The 23546-nt window shown below is 48.3% G+C and overlaps 2 protein-coding genes across 4 annotated transcripts in view; one reads left to right on the top strand and one right to left on the bottom strand.

Annotated features, from left to right (window-relative positions):
• Positions 1–7971, top strand: part of ATG7 (autophagy related 7) — a 228439-nt gene extending 220468 nt beyond the window's left edge. The window contains exon 19 of the mRNA XM_075321265.1: positions 5311–7971. Within this exon, the coding sequence (XP_075177380.1) occupies positions 5311–5343 (33 nt within the window). The 3' untranslated portion in view covers positions 5344–7971. The remainder of the gene's footprint in view (positions 1–5310) is intronic.
• A 5435-nt stretch (positions 7972–13406) lies between these two features.
• Positions 13407–23546, bottom strand: part of VGLL4 (vestigial like family member 4) — a 160328-nt gene continuing 150188 nt past the window's right edge. For all 3 annotated transcript variants that reach the window (XM_075321264.1, XM_075321262.1, XM_075321263.1), the window contains 2 exons: positions 23192–23315; positions 13407–19311 (listed from right to left, as the gene is read on the bottom strand). In XM_075321264.1, coding sequence (XP_075177379.1) covers positions 19046–19311; positions 23192–23315 — 390 coding nt within the window. In that variant the 3' untranslated portion in view covers positions 13407–19045. The remainder of the gene's footprint in view (positions 19312–23191; positions 23316–23546) is intronic.

Raw genomic sequence — 23546 nt, 5'->3', positions numbered from 1 at the left:
AGGCCAGGGGAATAGCGAGGGGAGAGGTGGATTAAGCGGGCCGCAGAGTTTAGGATAGATTGGAGGGGTGCAAGAGTGTTGGAAGGGAGGTCAGAGAGCAGGAGGTTGCAGTAGTCGAGGCGGGAGATGATGAGGGCATACACTAATGTTTTTGCTGATTCTTGGTTAAGGAAAGCATGGATCCGGGAGATATTTTTGAGTTGTAGTCTGCATGAGTTGAAGAGGGCTTGAATGTGTGGCTTCAAGGATAGAACAGAGTCGAGGGTTACTCCAAGGCAACGATCTTGTGAGACTGGGGAGAGTGAGCAAACATCAAGTTTGATGGAAAGGCTTGTTGGAGGAGATGAGTGAGGAGGAGGAAAGACAATGAACTCTGTTTTGTCCATGTTAAGCTTTAGGAATCGCTCAGAGAAGGATGAAGTAGCAGACAGACATTGTGGGATTCTGGTTAGTAGAGAGGTGATGTCAGATCCAGAGAGGTAGATCTGTGTGTCATCTGCATAGAGAGGATACTGGAAGCCGTGGGACTCTATGAGCTGTCCCAGGCCGAAGGTGTAGATGGAGAACAGCAGGGGTCCAAGAACTGAACCTTGGGGGGCACCGACAGATATGGGGCGAGATGAGCAAGTGGTGTGAGAATGGGAGACGTTGAAAGTTCGGTCGGTTAGGTATGAGAAGATCCAAGATAGGGCCAAGTCTGTGATGCCCAGAGACGAGAGAATCTGTAGTAGGAGGGAATGGTCTACTGTGTCGAAGGCAGAGGATAGGTCCAGGAGGAGGAGGACAGAGTAGTGTCACTTGGCTTTGGCGGTTAGTAGATCATTGGTGACTTTGGTTAGGGCATTTTCAATAGAGTGATGTGGTCGGAAGCCAGAGTGTAGCTGGTCAAAGAGGGAGCAGGAGGAGAGGTATGAGGACAATTCAAGATGGACATGCTGTTCCAGTAGTTTTGAGGCATAGGCGAGAAGGGAGAGGATGGGTCAAGGGAGGGCTTTTTGAGGATGGGTGTAATGGAGGCATGTTTAAAGCATGAGGGGAATACACCGCTTGTTAGTGATAGGTTTAAGGACTGCGGTGTAGGATAAGGACTGCGGTGATGTTGGGGATGAGGTGCGATGGGAGCGGGTCCAGTGCACAGGTGGTTAGATGTGATCTTGAGAGTAGAGTGGAGAGATTGTTTTCTGTCATGGTGGAGAAGCTGGATTTGGAGGAAGAGGTCTGAGTAGCTATGATGAGGGGCTGTGGTGATTGTGGGCCAAAGCTTCCTCTGATGTTGTCAATCTTCTGCTTGAAGAAAAGAGACAAAGTCTTCAGCTGAGAGGAGAGGGAGGTGGTGCTGGAGGACGGAGGAGAGAATTGAAAGTGTTGAATAGCTGTTTAGGGTTGTGAGACAGAGGATATGAGGGATGAGAAGTAGGTTTGTTTTGCAGCAGTGAGTGTGGACTTGAAGGTGGTGAGGGACTCTTTATATGCAATGAAGTGCTCAGTGGAATGAGACGTGTTCCATCTGCGCTCAGCAATTCTGGAAGCCCGTCTCAGTTCTTTAGTCTGACTCGTGTGCCAGGGTTGCCTGTTGATTGTGCGGGTTTTGGTGTGTGTGAGGGGGGCAGCTGATTCGAGAGCTGCAGAGATTGTAGTGTTGTATAAAGTTGCAGCAGCATCTGCATCGTGTGAAGAAGCAATGTCTGCGAGAGGGAGAAGGGACTGAGAAAGGGCGTGTAAATCAATGTGTTTGATATTTCTGCAAGGGTGTGAAAGTTTGTGGAGGGGGGGTTGCCTACTTGGAGAAGAGAGGGAAGAGAATGTGGGTAGGTTGTGGTCAGACAGGGGGAGAGGTGAGTTAGAGAGGTTAGATGGGAACAGAGGTGAGTGATGATGAGGTCCAGCATGTGGCCATCTTTGTGAGTAGCTGCAGAGGACCATTGGGTGAGGCCGAAGGAGGAAGCGAGTGTTAGACGTTTGGAGACAGATGAGTGGGAAGTGGCAATGGGGATATTGAAATCACCCATGATGATGGTGGGGATGTCAGTGGAAAGGAAGTGTAGTAGCCAGGTGGTGAAATGGTCAAAAAAGGCAGTGGCTGGCCCTGGAGGGCGGTAAATGACAGCCAGTTGGAGGTTGGAGGGGGCGTAGATGCGTACGGAGTGCACCTCAAAAGAGGGAAGAGTAACAGAGGGTGGTAGTGGAATTGGTGTAAAGGAGCATTGGTCGGACAGGAGCAAACCAACTCCTCCACCATGCTTGTTACTGGGGCGGGGGGTGTGAGTTGGAGACCGCCATAAGAAAGTGCAGCAGGAGAGGCAGTGTCAGAGGAGGTGAGCCAGGAGGGGCTGTGTCAGAGGGGGTGAGCCAGGAGAGGCAGTGTCAGAGGGAGTGAGCCAGGAGAGGCAGTGTCAGAGGGAGTGAGCCAGGAGAGGCAGTGTCAGAGGGGGTGAGCCGGGAGAGGCAGTGTCAGAGGGAGTGAGCCAGGAGAGGCAGTGTCAGAGGGGGTGAGCCAGGAGAGGCAGTGTCAGAGGGAGTGAGCCAGGAGAGGCTGTGTCAGAGGGGATGAGCCGGGAGAGGCAGTGTCAGAGGGGGTGAGCCGGGAGAGGCAGTGTCAGAGGGAGTGAGCCGGGAGGGGCAGTGTCAGAGGGGGTGAGCCGGGAGGGGCAGTGTCGGAGGGGGTGAGCCGGGAGGGGCAGTGTCGGAGGGGGTGAGCCGGGAGAGGCAGTGTCGGAGGGGGTGAGCCGGGAGAGGCAGTGTCGGAGGGGGCGAGCCGGGAGAGGCAGTGTCGGAGGGGGCGAGCCGGGAGAGGCAGTGTCGGAGGGGGCGAGCCGGGAGAGGCAGTGTCGGAGGGGGCGAGCCGGGAGAGGCAGTGTCGGAGGGGGCGAGCCGGGAGAGGCAGTGTCGGAGGGGGCGAGCCGGGAGAGGCAGTGTCGGAGGGGGCGAGCCGGGAGAGGCAGTGTCGGAGGGGGCGAGCCAGGAGAGGCAGTGTCGGAGGGGGCGAGCCAGGAGAGGCAGTGTCGGAGGGGGCGAGCCAGGTTTCTGTGATGGCAAGGAAGGAAAGTTTTTAGTGATGAAAAGATCATGAATGTAGGAAAGTTTATTGCAGACAGAGCGAGTTCCATGGCTGTATATTGTGTTCTAATCACTGCTGATGCAATATCTGCTGCCTGTGCCGCTGCGTACCCCTGAGGACACCTCTGCACGGGCAACACATGAGCTGGGGGCTCAGTGCTATGTTATTAGAAGTCAAGTGTAAAGTGAATGATGTAACGGTCGTTTTCCTGTGCACTGAATGTGCAGGATAGCCGGCGGATCTATCGGCAGTGATGGCTGCCGGGGGCTCCGTATATGCACTGATTATCACACGGAGTGATACAATATATTACCGCTTTTAGTGATTTAGTTGGACTTTTTGAGTTTTTTGTGATATCGAAGGATATAAAAATGTAACTTTTACAAAATAAAAAGTGAGAATAAAAGTGTTCATTCCAAAATAATGTTAGTGACTGCCGGATATTGCTTTATTCTCTTCGGACCCTTCTATTTTTCTAATCCATGACAATGCCTTTAAGAAAGCAATAGGAGGTTTATGTGTGAATGGGACGACCCCGGTCTGTTTCCAGAAATCCAGATGTGGGAAAATCGCTGTAAGGATTAGAGAGATTTCATAATTCACTTTCCGTTAATTACCCTCCGTTCCTGAGCGTTTATATATGGCCACGTTACATGTGGCCATGTGACCTCCAGCTCTTTACTTTTGTTACCGTCCCATAATGCACAGTGTAGAGATATCATTGCCTGTCGGCCATGTACAGACCTGCAGGTATGAGGCAGGACTCTGCGCTCTGTAGGGTGATACCATGGGACGCCGGTCTGTGAACCTCCGCAACATGTCCGTGTCTGGGGATGTGTATAGAAGGGAGAGCAGAGGCGGTGCAGGCTCCATAGAGCTCTATGGGAAGCTTATGAACTAGTGATTAGAGAGCCAAAGGGGGCATTGCCTTGGATGACACTAGATTACATGATAATAAAGGAATGCATTATATGACACATTGCTGCACTGACCCGGTGTTTAACGTTGACTACAGGAAAGTCTCAGGGTAGCGAATCAGCGATTTATCCATCAAGAGACTATGTAGGAGTCTCAAGATAGTGCTCTGTAGGTGGTGTGGGGGCGTTAGTGTGGGCGCTCTGGGCAGGGGTTGTGGGCACCCTGGGCGGGAGGTGTAAATGCACTGGGAATTGTGGGCACCTTAGTTGGGGTGAGGGTGCATTGTGTGGGCGCTCTGGTTGCGGGCGCTCTGGGCATTGGTGTGGGTGCTCTTGGCAGGGGGTGAGGGCACGTTGGTTTAGGTACTCTGGTTGGGGCGCGGGTGCTCTGAGCAGAGTCTGTGACGCTTTGGGCGGGGTGTGGGCTCTCTGGGCGGGGGTGAGGGTGCGTTTGTGTAGGCACTCTGATCAGGGGTGTGGGCACTCTGGGCGAAGGTGAGGGTGTGTTTGTGTGGGCACTCTGATCAGGGGTGTGGGCTTTCTGGGCAGGGGGTGAGGGCGCGTTGGTGTAGGCACTCTGGACAGGGGGTGAGAGTGCATTGGTGTAGGCACTCTGGTTAGGGGTGCGGGTGCTCTGAGCAGTGGTTGTGACGCTTTGGGCGGGGTGTGGGCTCTCTGGGCGGGGGTGAGGGTGCGTTTGTGTGGGCGCACTGATCAGGAGTTGTAGGCGCTCTGGGCGGGGGTGAGGGCGCTGAATGTCAGAGGGCAGGTAGACTGGGCAGGAAGTCGAGTGTACACAATAGCAGACCACAAGGATGGCGCCAAGAGGCGGAAGGGGGGCTCCAGTGCAAAAATACAGGTATCCAAGGGCTTTTGAGGTCTCATTACACTGACACCTAGATTGATTGTTTGTTTTTCTTTTGTTTGTTTTGTGGCCAGAAAAAACCCTTTTAAGGACATTTGAACTTTTTTTTTTTAATAACTAAACAAGTCTGTTAAAGATGAAAGATGCCAGGATACGACGATGACACAATTTACAATACTGGGAATGAGCAAAAATTCGGACTTTGTGTCTGACTTTGCAGCCCCATTAAAGTGAATGACGCAGGGGGGAGCGGTCGGAGCGAGCTGTTCACGGTGGTCCGGACCCGCCAGCCCCACATTAATGGCAAATTCTATGGACATCAAAACCCTTCACAAGAACATGAGCAGCGATTACTGTCTGTGGAGCTAATGTTCGATGTGGATTCATTCTGCGGCCATTGTTTGTCTTTTGATACAACGTCCATTATGCGTGTTGTCACTAATTCCTCCTTGTTACCTCTCTCCTTTCAGATCTGGGACATGAGTGATGATGAAGTGATCTAACCTCAAAGCCCCGCCATTGTGAGCGTGCAATAACAGGACGTGGCTCCGTGGCGCTCCCCGGCTGCTAATAGTAGAACGCGCTCGCCTTGTCTCTATTAAATCATACAATATTATTTTCTCTCCGGCTTCACTTTACATTTTTACTTTTGCAGAAAAGATTTACTTTTATATTTGGCTAATGCTTCCGTGATGAGACGACTTGTCCAGGATTAGAAAACAGCAGCGGCGCGAAAACAGCAGCGGCGCCGCCATCGTCCATGGACGGGGTCCGATATCACAGCACTCGCGTGTCTGCCACATCCACCGTGGGTGCATTACGCAAGGGTTTGTGGTTTTGTTTTGGGGTTTTTGTTTTTTGTTTTTTTTGTTTTTTTTTTTAATCCTGGACAACTGTTAATGAAAACAAAAAGTTTAATTTTATTTTATCTCCCTGTAAACATAAATCTTATAAAAAAATATATATATAAAAAAAATCTATACTTCAGAGCTTGTGTAGGATATAAAGTAACTGGAAACTAGTGATTTACATAATGACTCCATCCACATAGAACGCACTCCATTATGAGTGAGCTATGGAGGAGCCGTCATCTCTCACCATAGATCACCCCGGAGCAGTGACGTTACCGCCACACACCGATTATTGCCATCATCTCACCATAGATCACCCCGGAGCAGTGACGTTACCGCCACACATACATTACCGCCATCATCTCACCATAGATCACCCCGGAGCAGTGACATTACCGCCACACATCGATTGTTGCCATCATCTCACCATAGATCACCCCGGAGCAGTGACATTACCGCCACACATATATTACTACCATCATCTCACCATAGATCACCCCGAAGCAGTGACATTACCGTTACACATCGATTGTTGCCATCATCTCACCATAGATCACCCCGGAGCAGTGACATTACCGCCACACATCGATTGTTGCCATCATCTCACCATAGATCACCCCGGAGCAGTGACATTACCGCCACACATCGATTGTTGCCATCATCTCACCATAGATCACCCCGGAGCAGTGACATTACCGCCACACATCGATTGTTGCCATCATCTCACCATAGATCACCCCGGAGCAGTGACATTACCGCCACACATAGATTGTTGCCATCATCTCACCATAGATCACCCCGAATCAGTGACATTACCGCCACACATCGATTGTTGCCATCATCTCACCATAGATCACCCCGGAGCAGTGACATTACCGCCACACATCGATTACTGCAATGTGTGATGTTTACAGATCAGTGTTATTGTTGACGTTCATGAATATGCAAAGATATAAAGTGATTGTTCTTTCATGGACTCATTTAATAGGTGATAAAGTTTGACGTCTTGTAACGTCAGCGGTTCCTGACTTTTGGTTGTCCTTAGCCATGGTTATTTTTTTAATGGAGCCATCTTGTGCATGTTTGTGCCCCCTGCGGGTGTTCACACTTAGCATTTTCAAATGGGTTTTTCTTTTTTGCATTTTATATTACATCTTTCTGACAAAAAACATCAAAAACACATTCCAAAGTGCCCCAAGTAAATAATCTCTGGGTTGTGTTGTGCGGGGCTTTGTGGCTGTTTCTTGCGGTCTCGCTGCTCGTGTTCATTTCTTTTTAAATATATTGACCATAGTGGTTACCTGAATGCTAATGATGAGCGCGCGCCCCACTGCTGGATACTGGATCGAGCATTGCGGGTGTGCAGGTTCGTTCAATGCTCAGCCAAGTATTGCAGCTGCTTGGGTACGCTCGGTGCTCAGCCAAGTATTGCAGCTGCTTGGGTACGCTCGGTGCTCAGCCAAGTATCGCAGCTGCTTGGGTACGCTCAGTGCTTAGCTCAGTATCACGGCTGCTCAGGTACACTTGGTGCTCAGCCAAGTATCATGGGTGCTCGGGTACGCTTGGTGCTCAGCCGAGTATCACAGGTGCTCAGGTACACAGATGTTTATTTCGTGAGCGGTCCGACAAAACCAGTCGGCTCCCTTCAGTTACTGATGGCCCCAGTGAGATCTTCAGCCATAGATGTTTGACTCTAAAACATTGCTGCTTTTCAGGGAAAAACCTACTTTAAAAGCCACCAGGGACCGACCGATGGTAAAAAAGGACAGAACTGTCCGTCCAACCGAGCTTTTTTTTTTTTCTTTTCTTTTTTTTTAACCAAAGCTTATAGTGGTTTTGTGGCATTTTTTTACCTTTCAGCCAAACAATGATTCAGTCATTTCCACAGACTGGCACCAGGAGTCTCACAATGGCCCGGTCCTTCCCTTCACCCCAACATCATCTGTTGGGGAAGAGTCGAGAGGCCCCGACTAAAAAAAAAATAATGATATAATATATACAGCTTATGTAACCCACACCTTGGTTTTCTCAATAAATGGACCATGCATTTTACCGTCGTATACCAGCAGTCGTGAGTTACCAGCAGTCGTGTGCACAGCGCCGTTATCCTGTGATTTGGATTCAGTAAATATCTATTTCTTCTGCTTATTGCTCTTTGCTTTGTTCAATATTCACAACATTTTTCTGAAAACGTTTGTGTATCCAGTTAATGACGGTTCTGACAGCCGATCTGTGTCATCATCAGCAGCACATGTTCAACGAAATAAACTTCATACAATATCGCGTCTGTCTGTGTTCCAATTATTAATGAATATAACCAATGACTTAAAGGGGATCTGTCAGTAGGATCATCCCTCCTGAGCCGTCCATATGGACATGTAGGTCATAAGAAGCTGAATAAAATGAGACCAATATATGTGATGAATTTTTCTGAAATTAGACATGTTTTTCTTAATGTCAATAAGCTGTTAAGATCTATGGGCCGGACATAGATCTCCCTGAGACTCCACCTCCAGGCATTATTATAAATGACGGGCATTACCAGTATGAGCCATGTAGATCAGGAGAGAGGACTGTCAGTCATTACATGTCTCACACTGCTAACTCCCCCTGTCATGTGCAATAATCTCTGGAGGTGGAGTCTCTGGGCGGGGCAGTGATGTCCCTTAGATCTTAACAAGTCATTTACATATTATAAAAATGTGGATTAAGACATCAGATCACAGATATCAAGGTGTCATTTTATTCAGCTTTCTGTGACCTCAATGTAAATACAGTCAGGGCCAGAAATATTTGGACAGTGACACAAGTTTTTTTATTTTAGCTGTTTACAAAAACATGTTCAGAAATACAATCATATATATATATATATATATATATAATATGGGCTGAAAGTGCACACTCCCAGCTGCAATATGAGAGTTTTCACATCCAAATCGGAGAAAGGGTTTAGGAATCATAGCTCTGTAATGCATAGCCTCCTCTTTTTCAAGGGACCAAAAGTAATTGGACAAGGGACTCTAAGGGCTGCAATTAACTCTGAAGGCGTCTCCCTCGTTAACCTGTTATCAATGAAGTAGTTAAAAGGTCTGGGGTTGATTACAGGTGTGTGGTTTTGCATTTGGAAGCTGTTGCTGTGACCAGACAACATATGGTCTAAGGAACTCTCAATTGAGGAAGCAGAACATCCTGAGGCTGAAAAAAAAAGAAAAAATCCATCAGAGATAGCAGACATGCTTGGAGTAGCAAAATCAACAGTCGGGTACATTCTGAGAAAAAAGGAATTGACTGGTGAGCTTGGGAACTCAAAAAGGCCTGGGCGTCCACGGATGACAACAGTGGTGGATGATCGCCGCATACTTTCTTTGGTGAAGAAGAACCCGTTCACAACATGAACTGAAGTCCAGAACACTCTCAGTGAAGTAGGTGTATCTGTCTCTAAGTCACCAGTAAAGAGAAGACTCCATGAAAGTAAATACAAAGGGTTCACATCTAGATGCAAACCATTCATCAATTCCAAAAATAGACAGGCCAGAGTTACATTTGCTGAAAAACACCTCATGAAGCCAGCTCAGTTCTGGAAAAGTATTCTATGGACAGATGAGACAAAGATCAACCTGTACCAGAATGATGGGAAGAAAAAAGTGTGGAGAAGAAAGGGAACGGCACATGATCCAAGGCACACCACATCCTCTGTAAAACATGGTGGAGGCCACGTGATGGCATGGGCATGCATGGCTTTCAATGGCACTGGGTCACTTGTGTTTATTGATGACATAACAGCAGACAAGAGTAGCCGGATTAATTCTGAAGTGTACCGGGATATACTTTCAGCCTAGATTCAGCCAAATGCCGCAAAGTTGATCGGACGGCGCTTCATAGTACAGATGGACAATGACCCCAAGCATACAGCCAAAGCTACCCAGGAGTTCATGAGTGCAAAAAAGTGGAACATTCTGCAATGGCTAAGTCAATCACCAGATCTTAACCCAATTGAGCATGCATTTCACTTGCTCAAATCCAGACTTAAGACGGAAAGACCCACAAACAAGCAAGACCTGAAGGCTGCGGCTGTAAAGGCCTGGCAAAGCATTAAGAAGGAGGAAACCCAGCGTTTGGTGATGTCCATGGCTTCCAGACTTAAGGCAGTGATTGCCTCCAAAGGATTCGCAACAAAATATTGAAAATAAAAATATTTTGTTTGGGTTTGGTTTATTTGTCCAATTACTTTTGACCTCCTAAAATGTGGAGTGTTTGTAAAGAAATGTGTACAGTTCCTACAATTTCTATCAGATATTTTTGTTCAAACCTTCAAATTAAACGTTACAATCTGCACTTGAATTCTGTTGTAGAGGTTTCATTTCAAATCCAATGTGGTGGCATGCAGAGCCCAACTCGCCAAAATTGTGTCACTGGCCAAAGATTTCTGGACCTAACTGTATAGAGCACTTAAGGTTGGCCCTACTGATCATTCTAGTAGTATTAACATTTTACGGTAATCTGAGCCATTACTTTGGGAAAAAGTGGCACAAATGTTTTTGGTTGCACGACTTGTCTAAGAATTGCTGCTTTTTTCATGCCCCTCTACGTCTTAATACCGCTATACTCCATTGTAAAGGGCTCCGTTGTGCTTCCCTGCAGGCTAGGTGGAGGTGATCGCACTTAAAGTGCTTTTATTTTGAAGAAAAAGATGGTGCCGAGGGACCGAAGTGATGCCGAAAAGCATGAAAACACCAGAGGGGGAGTATAAGACTGGCGGCAGGGGGCTTAGAATTAGAGCTCCACTTTAGGGCTGAGAAAACCCATCTGCAATGGTATTTTAAGCTTGGTTCTTCCGATGAAAAAAAGAAATCATTGACATTTTTCAGACTGTTCTTAAAGTAGGAAACAATAGAATAACCCAGAATTAGGCTGAAAATATTCCATCTGCAGGAGGAGTCCGGACCGCGTCCATCCTGGTGAGTTCAGTCCATTCTGTCGTGGGAGGAACATCCAGTGCAACCAGTGCAGAACCTCTGCTGGGAAGTCTCCGCTCCACCTGCAGCAACTAAAACTTGTATCTTAATAAATAAGGAAAGGTCCCGTCTGGGCATGGCCGGCCTCCAGCGTCTTGGAGCTGGTTTACGTTTCCGGAGGATGACCTTTTCCAGTTGCTCTCAGAAGCACCCACACAGCTGCAGTGTCTATTCGGAGCACAGTGTGCGGCTTTGTACAGCGGCGGCGCTGGGTATGAACAAATGCCACGTCACAATAAAGGTTTTCTATCTCGTGAACAGATTTCCAGCAACTCCACAACCTAAGTGCGAATGCCGGGATTATATCCTCCAGTCATGATCACGCTACAATGACCACGTCTTATTGAAAAGCTTTTTACTCTGAATACCAAGGGCCCAATTTATTATTGCATTTGCACCTTTTTTTATTCTTATCTAGTTTTTGATGTTTTTCACCAGTTTTCTCATTTGTACTTTGCAAAATTTGAAAAATTCTAAGTATAAAGTATATTGTTAGTTTTTCTTTGTTCTTCACTGTGGGCAGGATTAGAGTTTTCTAGACGTGTTGGGCTGATTCATTAGTTGTGAGTGACTTTAAAAAGTTGCAACATTTTTGAGCAGATTCCTCCAGCAGTGAGTTTATGTACCTCTGAAATGTTTTTTCTTCCACTAAAAAAAAAAAAAGCGCATTTTTTATTTTACTCAAAATTCATAAACCTCATGCAATTTTTAAGAATTTACAGCAGAAAACAAATGCAAATGATTAATTCACTATATGCCTCATTAAAGGGATTCTGTCATCTAGAATGACTGTTTACACCAAGCTCAGGCGCTCGTGCTCCACGGTGGAGCTAATCATTTAAAACATCATCTTCCCACCTACTTCGTTTCCAGTTTTCTTCTCTGTTCTGCGGATCTATAAAGCCCAAGCCATCAATCAAAGAGGAGGAGAGAGTGGAGATTGAGGGAAAACAAGCAGGGGGGAAGGTGTTTAGAAATCATTAGCCTCTATGATGCACCAGAGCCTGTACCTGGTGTGAACAATTAAGAGTCTAGATAGTTCTGGTTAAAGGGACTCTCCGCACAGAATAACAAGAAATCTAGTAACATTATCAGTAGCAATTAGTGATGAGCGGGCACTACCATGCTCGGGTGCTCAGTACTGGTAACTAGTGATGAGCGGGCACTACCATGCTTGGGAGCTCAGTACTGGTAACTAGTGATGAGCGGGCACTACCATGCTCAGGTGCTCAGTACTGGTAACTAGTGATGAGCGGACACTACCATGCTCAGGTGCTCAGTACTGGTAACTAGTGGTGAGCGGGCACTACCATGCTCGGGTGCTCAGTACTGGTAACTAGTGATGAGCGGGCACTACCATGCTCGGGTGCTCAGTACTAGTGATGAGCGGGCACTACCATGCTCAGGTGCTCAGTACTAGTGATGAGCGGGCACTACCATGCTCGGGAGCTCAGTACTGGTAACTAGTGATGAGCGGGCACTACCATGCTCGGGTGCTCTGTACTGGTAACTAGTGATGAGCGGGCACTACCGTGCGCGTAACTAGTGATGAGTAATTGGCTGTTTGGACGGGTGCCGCTCAAGTACCCAAGTATAATGGAAGTCAATGGGGGACATTTTTCTGGGCAATCCCGTATTTGATCAATAATCGGCCGTACTAATGCAGCCTTAGACAATGAATGGAACAAAGTAGAGATTGTGGTGGAAGCAAATTTCCCGCACATTCTTCCCCGTGCAGAGTCTTATTTTGGAGCTTTGTTCGCGGTAGCACAGTTTGTCCAGTAAAACTATAAATGACTTAATAACTTGCAGCGAGACTTTGCGGAGTGAAAATCTAATGTGTAATTGTGGTTGGTGAGGTGTGTTTAGTGTTGGGAGCAGATCTGGAGTGTTTTGCGTGATATCACTCCGCTTATACGAGAAATGTCTGAAACATGAATAATCGGAGGTCGCTGAATAGCCCTTTGTTACAGCGCCTCGTCATAGAGGCTCATTGGGATTTTATCATGGTCGGAGGCCGCGTGAAAGGAGGTTTTGTTGGGATTGTTATAAATAAACTGCCCAAACGAAATGCTGAATTTGTGAGCGGTTATAAATAGTCCCGGGATTGTTTCCTCTGAATCGTCCTTTGAGAATCCTTCTAAAGACCCATTTTATGTCATTTCTACTAGCGCTGCATTATGGAGACGGTGTCCTGCGGAGGTCAAATGGGAGGGAAACCATTAACCCTAGATCTGCTGAATACAGCTTTACTGGAGTCCTCATTAAAGAAAACATGAACCACTGCATAATGGAAAGTGTAATCCTATCTGAAAGTAGCCATACCCGTGCCTCCTCGATGCCCCAAGCCATGGCCCGGCTACAGCTGGAGCAATGCAACCAAGAGTCTCGGTGAAACAATTGCACAAATGGAACTACAAAAAGGGCAGAGATTGTGCAAACCTTACACGAAGGTGCCCAGCGCAGGACATTTAAGCTTTGAGGCTGGAATTTAGCCCAACTTTAGAAATTTTGATATAGAGGATAATAAATTTGCAACATTTACAGACACGAGGCCAAAGCACATGTGGAGCAAAGCTGGAATAGTTTGTTAACATTTGGCCTAAAATGTGGCACCAAGTTTTTAGTTGAACGTGACGTTCCATTGTGTGCGAGCCGCGGATCAGTAATAACGGCGGGGAATAATCACACGAGACCTGCTGCGGTTTAAGAGCACTTTATTGTTCTTTAAGGCTACTTTTAAGTACAAAAAAAAAAAAAAAGATGGCCTGCCAAACTTTTTTTTTCCTTTTCAGTTACCAGACAAAACAAGGCCAAAACAGAACGCTATATTACAGATTTACAAACATGGAAATGTTGAAATATGTCCTGCGGATTGTTTCACTCGAGACATTTTCGCTTTACTTTTCGCTGGTTTCAAGTACAACTGATCTCAAGAGCCCACATTTTTTTTTGTTCCTTAGAAAATAAACAAAATTTCAGAATTTCTTAAGTTAATGCTTTAGGATATATTGTTCATTACGAAAAGACAATGATGGCTGCCTGCGAGCAGCCGCGCGACAATCAGATGTCACAACCAGATTGTTCATTGGAGAACATCCAATGGCTGCACTTGATTACATGGCTCTCAGTAGTCTGACATTAGTGATGTGTCCAAAAACGAAAAACCCTCAAAGCGATTGTCCACCCGCCACACTGAAAACACAGCCAGAAACTTGTCATATATAGTCAATTTACTTTGTGCCTTCCCCAACGAAACTGGTGTTCCTGTCCTCCGGTGTGCAGGATGGCTGCCGCAGTGACCGGGAGAGCGGGCTCAATCTGCACCCGGCCTTTCCCATCTTGTGGTTTAGGCTCGTCACCGCTCCTTATGGAGGAATATTGGATGCATGAAGAACATAACACTAGCTTCATCAGAGAAGACAAAGGTAGGCAGTCCGGATAACTGTGTGGTCACTATCAGCGCCATGATGGCGGGTTACTTTCAGCACAATGTTGGCGGGTCAATCAGTGTCATGATGGCGAGTCACTTTCAGCGCTATGATGGCGGGTCACTATCAGCGCCATGGTGGAGGGTCATTTAACTCCTCCCAAACTTTATTATTTCACATGTAACCTACAAAGTAGACATGTATCATCAGAACCAGCAACATTACACAATACATTACCAATATTTAATAGCAGAATAACCGATGTGCAGTCAGATATCGCAGAGATCTGCGTACGGCCTGAAGATGCGTTAAGGGTTAAACAAACAACACATTAACAAATTTGTCAGCCAAGTGCGTCTGGTTATTACGTGTCTAGGGTGTGACGGCCCGTGCTGCGTACTACGCGCCTATCTCAGATAGGGCAACAGTCACGTGAGATACGAAAACCCTCCCTGCAATATATATATATATATATACACACAAATATGAGATTGTTACGGTGAGTCACATTTTCGCACGGCTGCAGGGAGCACATTGCCTTTCTCCCCAGGACACAGAGAAACCCTCACAATAGAGTCCATGAGGTTTCTCGGCCTTGAAATAAGCCAGATTTACTTTTTGCCGTCCAGGATAAGGATCCGCAATGTGTTCGCCTGCAGCGTCCACCTCCATACTACTCAGACTGGAGCAACAGCAGTGGCTATCACTATAGCGCTCTATAGAATAAAGTGTACCTGCACATCACTACAGACACAGCCAAAACCAGAAAAAAAACAAAAAGATCAACTTTTTTTTATTCCAAACAACCCAAAAAAAAACCAAACAAACCCAGCCCGATATGATTACAATTAAAGAAAGGGCAAATTAAATAGCTACATATCATTAACAAATTAATTGTTCTTCAAAAAAATACCTACAAATGTTTCTGTACATTCGTTACGCGCAGCGTAATGATGGTCTTAAAGTTACCTATATAAAAAAGTGTTCATTTCAAAAGTTTGTGTTTTTTTTTTTAGTTTTTTCCTTTTCTTTCTACATTGAATGGCAGATGCTAAAGCATGGACGACCCGATACCGTAGTCGTGAAATGTCTGAATTTGGGAGGATATTGGACGCGCCGCCGGCGTGGCGAGGGAAGGGGCCGCACGACACCGCGGCCCGGAAGAATCTACAATTCTCTATTAGTCACTCCTGCACTGTGAGGATAATAGTAATAGTGTATATTTAGAATATAGATATATATATACTTATATATGAAATATCGACGTGTTCACAAGGAGGCTGGAATGTATGGATGTTAGAGGGGGAAAAAGCCGAGCAGGTTATTGAAAAATTAAAAAGCTTTTTTTTTTACGGTTTGGAGCGATGTTACAGCCAATAAAATAAAACTGCGTCATTAAAAAAAAAAAAAAAAAAAAGGAATGTAAATGTTGCACAAACTCCAAATACTTTAATTTGACCAATTTCGGGGCAATGTCAATATAATCTGATCTGATCTGATCTGGCCGAGAATCTAAAAAAACACAAGACACAAACAGAAGCAACTGCAGCGATTGCTCGGAGATACGCAGCATCCTGTACCACACATTATTACCATCGCCTGTCCGGAGGCTCGAGCTGCTCACCGCAAATATAATATTACACGAGTACAACTGGACCAGCAGTAATCAGGACTACACCGAGAAAAATAAACTACATCTGAGGAGAAGAACACGGATTCTGATCGTCTGAAATTAATAGTTACCAGCTATTTTATCATGAAGAATGCACGCAACGCACTATCACTCTTTCCGACCTCTGTGTGTGGACACTGCCGGCCCCTAGGGTCTGACTTGCAGTCCACGTGCGAAAGACAAAACGTCTGATGGATTCGCCCCGTCCCCGACTTCCCGAGTCCTCAGTGATGTCACCCCAGAAGCTGACCTACTTTATGCATTGTGAATGCAGCAATTTTGGGAGCCAAGCCAATGTTTAGAACGGCGGGTGCAGAAATATTAGGCGAGAGCGGAGCCTGACCCTTTCATCACTGCTTGTATTGCAGATCCGGTGATGAGGGCGAGTGACGAATCACACCTGAAATGACTAGAAACCTCCCGAGGTGAGGAGCCGGAACATCACCACTGAGCAAGACACAGAAATACAAGGTGTTCAGCGCTCAGGGACACGGCCGAGGTGAGGAGGCTGAAGATCACCACTGAGCAAGACACAGAAGTACAAGGTGTTCAGCGCTCAGAGACACGGCCGAGGTGAGAAAACTGCACATCACCACTGAGCAAGACACAGAAGTACAAGGTGTTCAGTGCCCAAAACCACCACCGAGCAAGACACAGAAATACAAGGTGTGCAGCACCCAGTGACACAGCCGAGGTGAGAAAACTGCACGTCACCACTGAGCAAGACACAGAAGTACAAGATGTTCAGCACTCAGAGACACGGCCAAGGTGAGGAGGCTGAGCCCGACCACTACTGAGCAAGACACAGAAGTACAAGATGTTCAGCGCTCAGAGACACGGCCGAGGTGAGGAGGCTGAACATCACCACTGAGCAAGACACAGAAATACAAGATGTTCAGCGCTCAGAGACACGGCCGAGGTGAGGAGGCTGAGCCCGACCACCACTGAGCAAGACAGAAATACAAGATGTTCAGCGCTCAGAGACACGGCCGAGGTGAGGAGGCTGAGCCCGACCACCACTGAGCAAGACAGAAATACAAGATGTTCAGCGCTCAGAGACACGGCTGCGGTGAGGAGGCTGAACATCACCACTGAGCAAGACACAGAAGTACAAGATGTTCAGTGCTCAGAGACACGGCCGCGGTGAGGAGGCTGAACATCACCACTGAGCAACACACAGAAGTACAAGATGTTCTGTGCTCAGAGACACGGCCGCGGTGAGGAGGCTGAGCCCGACCACCACTGAGCAAGACACATCAGAACAAGGTGTTCAGTTGTCAGACACGGCCGAGGTGAGGCTGACTGAACCTGAGCACCACTGAATTGTGGCATCTGCAGGTCTGTGCCCATTCCTGATCCAGCCTCTGGCCCATCCATCTGATCTGTCAGGAGTCACTCATCTCATCAGTCCATAAAACCTGTGAAAAGCCCGTCTTCAGGTATTTCTTGGCCCAGTCTTGATGCCTCCATGTTTATGTCTTTGCTCAGTGGTGGTTGCGCTCCGTTTTTTTTTCTTCTCTCTCAACACATTTGTGTGATTGCCCCAATATCTCAGCAATTTCCGGAGTTCGGCATCCCTCTAGGAGTTCACAGTTTTTTGACTTTTCAGACTTAATCCCCCTCCATTTTGCCTGAGGGAAACAAGCTCGTCACAATTCTGTCACCTGATAAAGGGCGAGGTCTTGTGAGGCCACTCCCCCTCATTACACAACAGACCACCTGATCTGCTTCATCCAATCAGCATTCAGGGCTATACCGCTCAGCAGTGGAAAATCTGCATAAAACCGATGATCCGGCCACACCCCGCTGCCTGAAAACTCTGCACCCGGTGTAGAGCGCTGTCCATGCCGAGGCTTTTTTTGCTTTTGCTTGTTGTTTGCCAAATTTAAAATGGGCACAATGGGAACCAAGAAGGTGACATGGAGGCCCGTGATCAAGAAGAGCTCATGATGCTAACAAAGACAAGCCTTACCAACTTCAGAACATGTGACCGCTGCTGTCAATCTCAGTGTCTGCTGGTCATTGGCTGCAGCGGTTACGTCAGGTCCCCATGTCCTCACTGGTGCGGAGTGTACAGAGACCAGCGATGGACCGGAGACGGCAATTCCCCATTGTAAGTCATTGGCTTGTCCCACAAAATGCCTGCATCTACCGGTGACACCTCCAGTCGTCTGCTCAGTGAAGATCAGTCACAAGAAGTCTTGATCCTCTCGTAATAGTGCAAATCAGACATGACAGTTCTTTTCAAGTATATACATAACGATACAACTCAAGAGAAAAATGAACATGAGTAAAAAAAGGCACAAAGCGCACTCGTTCTAGAAGCCGGTAACAGAAAGCATTTGGATCAACCAACTGGTGTGACGCAACAAGTGGGTTCGGTGAAGGTCAGTCGGCAGGGCGGAGGGTCGGTCGGCGGGGGGGGAAGGGTCAGACAGCGGAGCGGAGGGTCGATCGGTGGGGCAGGAGCGGAGGGTCAGTCAGCGGGGCGGGTGGGGTCAGACAGCAGAGGGTCGGTCGGCAGGGTGGGAGGGGGGGGTCAGACAGCGGGGCAGAGGGTCAGTCAGCAGGGCGGGGGGGGTCAGACAGCGGAGGGTCGGTTGGCAGGGTGGGGGGGGGGGGGTCAGACAGCGTAGCAGAGGGTCTGTCAGCAGGGCGGGGGGGGTTAGACAGCGGAGGGTCGGTCGGCAGGGCGGGGGGGGTCAGACAGCGGAGGGTCGTTCAGCAGGGCGGTTGGGGTCAGACAGCAGGGTGGGGGGGGTCAGACAGTGGAGGGTCAGTTCGCAGGGTGGGGGGGGGGTCAGACAGCAGGGCAGAGGGTCAGTCAGCAGGGCGGGGGGGTCAGACAGCGGAGGGTCGGTCGGCAGGCCGGGGGGGGGGGTCAGACAGCGGAGCGGAGGGTCTGTCAGCAGGGCGGGGGGGATTAGACAGCGGAGGGTCGGTCGGCAGGGCGGGGGGGTCAGACAGCGGAGGGTCGGTCGGCAGGGCGGGGGGGTCAGACAGCGGAGGGTGGGTCAGACAGCATTAGAGGTTCTTTGGTAACAGAGGCAAGAAATTAGGTTGCTACATTACAATGCAGAAAGACAATAGTTCCTGCTAGAAGGTTTTTACAGGCATCCACTTTGTGCCAAGCGAGTACACAAAAGAAGCAATAACTCCCCTTCCCCTGACACTAATCTTTAGCATTTTTCTCAAAGCCCAGTGAAAGCAGCTGCTCCTGATCTCAGAGGTTCCCTCTACGACAGTACAGATGGGGAGTGATTATGGTTGACCATGTGAGAGGAAGGCGATTGGCCTCTTCGAGACGCAGATTCGGGGCTGCTGGACACCCCATCCTTGGCCGCTTTGATCTGGAGCCAGGTGTCCCCAAGTGCCTTGGCAAAGTGATCATCCACCGAGCCAGTGATGGACACAGAGTGTGCTACTGGCTCGGGTTCTTTGTAGTTCTTGCCGAGGCTCCGGCGAAAGTGTTCTTCTACCACAGGGTCACAAGCGGTGGAAGCTGAATAAAGAGAGCAAAGGTGTGAACAAGAAGAGATAGCACGGGGTTAAAAACGCAAGAAGACATCATACAAGCGCCCAGACAATACGGTGCGAAGAAGTGTTCCAGAACATTCACTACTCTGCAACCTGCTCACTACAAGGCATGAAAGAGACTACTGAGTATTGTATGGGTCATAATAAATAAAATATGTATATGCCTCTGTGCAACATATATATATATATCTATGCCTCTGCGGGATAGGTGTATGCCTCTGCGGGATAGGTGTATGCCTCTGCGGGATAGGTGTATGCCTCTGCGGGATAGGTGTATGCCTCTGCGGGATATAGCCCCCGCCCCAGTAACAACCATGGTGGAGGAGTTGGTTTGCTCCTGTCCGACCAATGCTCCTTTACACCAATTCCTCTACCACCCTCTGTCATGCTCCCATCTTTTGAGGTGCACTCCGTACACATCTACGCCCCCTCCAACCTTCAGCTGGCTGTCATTTACCGCCCTCCAGGGCCAGCCACTGCCTTTTTTGACCATTTCACCACCTGGCTACTACACTTCCTTTCCACCGACATCCCCACCATCATCATGGGTGATTTCAATATCCCCATTGACACTTCCCACTCATCTGTCTCCAAACTTCTAACACTCGCTTCCTCCTTCGGCCTCACCCAATGGTCCTCTGCAGCTACTCACAAAGATGGCCACATGCTGGACCTCATCATCACTCACCTCTGTTCCCATCTAACCTCTCTAACTCGCCTCTCCCCCTGTCTGACCACAACCTACTCACATTCTCTTCCCTCTCTTCTCCAAGTATGCAACCCCCCCTCCACAAACTTTCACACCCTCGCAGAAATATCAAACACATTGATTTACACGCCCTTTCTCAGTCCCTTCTCCCTCTCGCAGACATTGCTTCTTCACACGATGCAGATGCTGCTGCAACTTTATACAACACTACAATCTCTGCAGCTCTCGAATCAGCCGCCCCCCTCACACACACCAAAACCCGCACAATCAACAGGCAACCCTGGCACACAAGGCAGACTAAAGAGCTAAGACGGGCTTCCAGAATTGCTGAGCGCAGATGGAAGAGGTCTCATTCCACTGAGCACTTCATTGCATATAAAGAGTCCCTCACCACTTTCAAGTCCACACTCACTGCTGCAAAACAAACCTACTTCTCATCCCTCATATCTTCTCTCTCACCACCCTAAACAGCTATTCAACACTTTCAATTCTCTCCTCCAATCTCCAGCACCACCTCCCTCTCCTCTCCTCTGTCCTCCGGCACCACCTCCCTCTCCTCTCCTCTCCTCCCAGCACCACCTCCCTCTCCTCTCCTCTGTCCTCCGGCACCACCTCCCTCTCCTCTCCTCTCCTCCAGCACCACCTCCCTCTCCTCTCCTCTCAGCTGAAGACTTTGCCTCTTTCTTCAAGCAGAAGGTTGACAACATCAGAGCAAGCTTTGGCTCACAATCCCCACAGCCCCTCATCATAGCTACTCATCCCTCTTCCTCCAAATCCAGCTTCTCCACCATGACAGAAAACAATCTCTCCACTCTACTCTCAAGATCACATCTAACCACCTGTGCACTGGACCCGCTCCCATCGCACCTCATCCCCAACATCACCGCAGTCCTCATCCGAGCCCTAACCCATCTCTTCAACCTATCACTAACAACTGGTGTATTCCCTTCATGCTTTAAACATGCCTCTATTACACCCATCCTCAAAAAGCCCTCCCTTGACCCATCCTCTGTGTCAAACTATCGCCCCATATCCCTTCTCCCCTATGCCTCAAAACTACTAGAACAGCATGTCCATCTTGAATTGTCCTCATACCTCTCCTCCTGCTCCCTCTTTGACCGGCTTCAATCTGGCTTCCGACCACATCATTCTACCGAAACTGCCCTAACCAAAGTCACCAATGATCTACTAACCGCCAAAGCCAAGCGACACTACTCTATCCTCCTCCTCCTGGACCTGTCCTCTGCCTTCTACACTACTCTGTCCTCCTCCTCCTGGACCTGTCCTCGGCCTTCGACACAGTAGACCATTCCCTCCTACTACAGATTCTCTCATCTCTGGGCATCGCAGACTTGGCCTTATCTTGGATCTCCTCATACTTAACCGACCGATCTTTCAGCGTCTCCCATTCTCACACCACTTCCACATCTCGCCCCCTATCTGTCGGTGTCCCTCAAGGCTCAGTTCTTGGACCCCTGCTGTTCTCCATCTACACCTTCGGCCTGGGACAGCTCAGAGTCCCACGGCTTCCAGTATCATCTCTATGCCGATGACACACAGATCTACCTCTCTGGACCTGACATTACCTCTCTACTAACCAGAATCCCACAATGTCTGTCTGCTATTTCATCCTTCTCTGCACGATTCCTAAAACTTAACATGGACAAAACAGAGTTCATTGTCTTTCCTCCTCCTCACTCATCTCCTCCAACAAGCCTTTCCATCAAACTTGATGGTTGCTCCCTCTCCCTAGTCTCACAAGCTCGTTGCCTTGGAGTAACCCTCGATTCTGCTCTATCCTTCAAGCCACACATCCAAGCCCTCTTGACCTCATGCCGATTACAACTCAAAAATATCTCCCGGATCCGTGCTTTCCTTAACCAAGAATCTGCAAAAACATTAGTGCATGCCCTCATCATCTCCCGCCTCGACTACTGCAACCTCCTGCTCTCTGGCCTCCCTTCCAACACTCTTGCACCCCTCCAATCTATCCTAAACTCTGCAGCCCGCTTAATCCACCTCTCCCCTCGCTACTCCCCAGCCTCGCCACTCTGCCAATCCCTTCACTGGCTTCCCATCGCCCAACGACTCCAGTTCAAAACATTAACCATGACATACAAAGCCATGCACAACCTGTCTCCTCCCTACATCTGTGACCTAGTCTCCCGGTACCTACCTGCACGCAACCTTAGATCCTCACAAGATCTCCTTCTCTGCTCCTCTCTTATCTCCTCTTCCCACAATCGCGTACAAGATTTCTCCCGTGCATCCCCCATACTCTGGAACGCTCTACCTCAGCACATCAGACTCTCCACTACCGTGGAAAGCTTCAAGAGGAACCTCAAGACCCACCTCTTCCAACAAGCCTACAACCTACAATATCCCTCAGTCCAGTAGACCACTGCGCAACCTGCTCTGTCCTTACCTATTGTACCATCACCCATTCCCTGTAGACTGTGAGCCCTCGCGGGCAGGGTCCTCTCTCCTCCTATACCAGTCTGTCTTGTACTGTTAATGATTGTTGTACGTATCCCCTCTCTCACTTGTAAAGCGCCATGGAATAAATGGCGCTATAATAATAAATAATAATAATAATATAGGTGTATGCCTCTGTGTGATATATATCTATGCCTCTGTGTGATATCTATGCCTCTGCGTGATATATATCTATGACTGTGTGATAGGTATATGCCTTTGTGTGATAGGTGTATGCCTCTGTGTGATATATATCTATGCCTCTGTGTGATATGTATATGCCTCTGCGTGATATGTATATGCCTCTGCGTGATATGTATATGCCTCTGCGTGATATGTATATGCCTCTGCGTGATATGTATATGCCTCTGCGTGATATGTATATGCCTCTGCGTGATAGATATATATCACGCAGAGGCATACACCTATGACTCTGTGTGATATATATATATATATCTATGACTGTGTGATAGGTGTATGCCTCTGCGTGGTCGGTGTATGCCTCTGCGTGGTCGGTGTATGCCTCTGCGTGGTCGGTGTATGCCTCTGCGTGGTCGGTGTATGCCTCTGCGTGGTCGGTGTATGCCTCTGCGTGGTCGGTGTATGCTTGCGCCGTCAAAGCCCTGAAGAGATGTGTGGCCACAGCAGGACAATTACTTACTGTTTGATGGCCGCCTGAAGTTTGCCGGCACGGCTGAAACACAGCCACTGTGGGCGACTGGGCAGTGAGAGAGGTTGCAGTTGCGGTTGCTCGCTGGAGCGCACGTGATCACCGATGGTCGGTTCTATGGAGAGAAGAGGAATATTAACTCCAGTTTACAGATCAGTCATCGCTGGCAGCCGTATACCGGGCTCAGAAGGCCGTTATATCTTATACGTGGATCTATATGGGCATCTTCAGATGCATGGCAGGGCATGGAGCACTAGAGGTGGATTGGAGGCATTTGGTGCGGCTGCACCAGGGCGGTGATCCGCAGGTGATCCACCAGCGCTTACTGTAATCCCAACCGCCTACA

The sequence above is a fragment of the Anomaloglossus baeobatrachus genome, chromosome 8, assembly GCF_048569485.1.
Source record: "Anomaloglossus baeobatrachus isolate aAnoBae1 chromosome 8, aAnoBae1.hap1, whole genome shotgun sequence".
Taxonomy (NCBI): Eukaryota; Metazoa; Chordata; class Amphibia; order Anura; family Aromobatidae; genus Anomaloglossus; species Anomaloglossus baeobatrachus.
This window is presented reverse-complemented; position numbering and strand designations above follow the sequence as displayed.